The sequence below is a fragment of the Contarinia nasturtii genome, unplaced genomic scaffold (assembly GCF_009176525.2).
Source record: "Contarinia nasturtii isolate CC-2019 unplaced genomic scaffold, AAFC_CNas_1.1 Cnas_scaffold_6365, whole genome shotgun sequence".
NCBI lineage: Eukaryota > Metazoa > Arthropoda > Insecta > Diptera > Cecidomyiidae > Contarinia > Contarinia nasturtii.
In genome coordinates this window covers 1-2,849 of record NW_022203623.1, presented here as the reverse complement: position 1 = coordinate 2,849, position 2,849 = coordinate 1, and the positions used below count along the sequence as shown (strand labels likewise).

General features: G+C 31.2%; 1 protein-coding gene across 1 annotated transcript; it reads left to right on the top strand.

Annotated features, from left to right (window-relative positions):
- Positions 1 to 873: 873 nt before the first annotated feature.
- Positions 874 to 2,291, top strand: LOC116351816 (1-phosphatidylinositol 4,5-bisphosphate phosphodiesterase gamma-1-like). The gene is made up of 2 exons (XM_031783960.1): positions 874 to 1,031; positions 1,603 to 2,291. The coding sequence occupies exons 1-2, from the start codon at positions 976 to 978 to the stop codon at positions 2,264 to 2,266; spliced, it is 720 nt and encodes a 239-aa protein (XP_031639820.1). The 5' UTR covers positions 874 to 975; the 3' UTR covers positions 2,267 to 2,291.
- The last annotated feature ends 558 nt before the right edge of the window (positions 2,292 to 2,849 follow it).

Below are 2,849 nucleotides of genomic sequence, written 5' to 3'. Positions count from 1 at the left end.
CTAAAATTATGTCGAAGAATTTTAATAATTTTGCCCATTTTTATGAAAAGCCTTTTCAAATTTTCGTGCATTTTTCAATTTTTCGTGCATTTTTCAATTTTTTGTTCATAATATGTCCACCAGATGTCGTATCGAAAATCTAAAGTCATATTTGTGAGTCACAAATTAATCACTAAAATTCTGCATCATTATATTTTTATTCTTTGCTTTTATTTAAAACTTGCTAAGATACTTTTTGGCCAATAGGCCTAAATGGAAAAATGGCCAAAAGTGGCAAAGGTGGCCGAAATAATGGTGTCACAAATCATCACAAATTAGTCACTAAATCCCTAAAAAGGTTTCAAGGCAATCGCAAAAATTTGCCAGGTTGGATAGGGGAGGCCCATGAATAGGTGCATATTTTATATTTTTGAGTAGGAACAGAGGCCGACAACACGAAAGCCGGTTTGGTGATGTTTGATGAAAATAAATGGTTTAATTTAAGTTTGAATTTCTGAAATAAAAAAAATGTTCACTGTCTTCAAAACAATAATTTATTATTTAAGCAAGGCGAAAGACAATTTTTGGTGCAGTCATTATTAGTATTAAAATAAACTACCAAGGCGAATGAACAGTGTAAGGTGCAGTTATTATTAACAAATTCCTGTTAGGCTTATACACAAATACAATGATGCTGTATATGCGTGCCATATTGACCAATATTCTATTAAATAAAGCATTTTTTTATATTCAAGACATTTTTCTCCCAGAATCGCGATCCCAACTATCAAATCTCAAATTCAAGTATTGTTGTTACAAATGTGTGGTATTTGATCTTAAATATAAATTCACTTTCTTTTGCAATTTAATTTTCATTATTATTAATATGTTTCCGTTGTTTTCATTACTTATTGATTATTTCCATTCTATTCTATATAATTCACCTCAGGTAATGATCCAGAAGTACACTACAAATTACGTATTCAAACTCCATCAATGGAAAGTCCTTTTGAAATTGGATTCAAATGTCATGAACTTGCGAATGAGTGGGAGTAAGTACCCGACAGGAGCAATCAATTACCAGTACTGAAGGATTTATATCCATGCAATTATTTAATACATGAAATACATTCTCAACATAAATACTATCCAAAAATCATAAGAAGAAGAGAAGACGATTTTTAAAACCGAATAAATCTTAAATAAAAAAAATTGCAAATGAACTAAAATCGCGATAGCAAACAGTTTTGGTTTTCCACTACTCAAATCGGAATCTGTGAATATTTGGGAAAAATGGAGTCTACGAGTATTTCTACTTCAAAGACTATAAATATAGGTCAGGAAAAAATAACCCGGGAATGACTGACAAATATACAAATTTATTACTAGCTTTCTCATTTTTTCCTTTTCACGGTCATCACTTTTAACTATTTACGATCAAATACAAAAAAATTACGAAAACGTAATTAGTCATTAACAAAATATGTGTGAAAAAGTACACATATTGTGTAAGTGATGAAAATCATTTCATTTGTATTATGTTCCGTATTTTTTGTCATATATTTGTATTACATTTTGACTTTTCTCCATTATTTAAAATTTTCTTTTATTTTTCACCTCCAGGCAAGCTATAAGAGAAGCTGCACAGTTAGCAAGTCAACTTGAATCACAACGTCGTAAAAAAGAAAGAAATGCACGAGTAGCGAAAGAAATGTCTGATTTAATTATTTATTTCAGAAGTGTTCCATTTAAACATAATGAAAAAAATGTGTATTATGAAATGTCTAGTTTCCCTGAAACGAAAGCCGAAAAATATTTTATTCAAAACTATTCTCAAGCATGTCTCAAATATCATCGCAATCAAATAAGCCGTGTTTATCCCAAAGGACAACGACTGGATTCCTCTAATTTTAATCCCATTCCATTTTGGAATGTTGGATCTCAGATGATTGCACTCAATTATCAAACACCAGACAAACCAATGCAATTAAATCAAGCAAAGTTTCGAGACAATGGTGCCTGTGGTTATATACTGAAGCCGCAATTCATGCTTAGTGATAATTTCGATCCAAATAATACGAGTACTATTCCAATATTCCAATATATTACAATTCGAGTTATTGGCGCCCGACATCTTTGTAAATCTGGAAGAAATGTGAACAGTCCACTAGTCGAAATTGAAATACTGGGTGCCAATTTTGATGCTGGAATCAAACATCGAACAAAAGCAGTGGGTATGTTATATGTAATTGGAAAGCTCAGAAAATCTCAAGAGATTGGAATATAGTATAAGTATAAAATCTTCTTTCGAAGTTCTCACTGTGACGCAATACTGTAAATCTGAAAATGTTCTGATATAAATTTTCAGTGACGCGTTCGTTCATATATATACAAAATGTTAATATTGCGTCGCCTCAAAAATAAAACAAACAAACAAAAGACGTGTTAAATGTCATAAAAAACCATAGGTAAAAATGATTTTTATTGATTTCTATTATTTTCGTGTTGTTTACACACTGCAGACATGTCATCTTTCTTGCGGGGAAAGAGGCGACGCAATATTAACATTTTGTATGTATATGAACGAACGCGTCACAGAAAATTTATATCAGCACATTTTCAGATTTAAAGTATTGCATCACAGTGAGAACTTCGAAAGAAGTGTTTTATACTAATTCAATCGTTTTTTAGTATGTTGATGACAAAATCCTAACGTCAAGTGTGTCGAGACTTGATATTGTAATAATAACAACTGCACCGAACAGCGTTCCTTCGCCTTGGTGGTTTATTGAAAATAATATAATTAAATAAAACACCTCTATCGAGGTGAAGAACGAGTGACGAAACCAAAATTTGAAACACAAAATTTT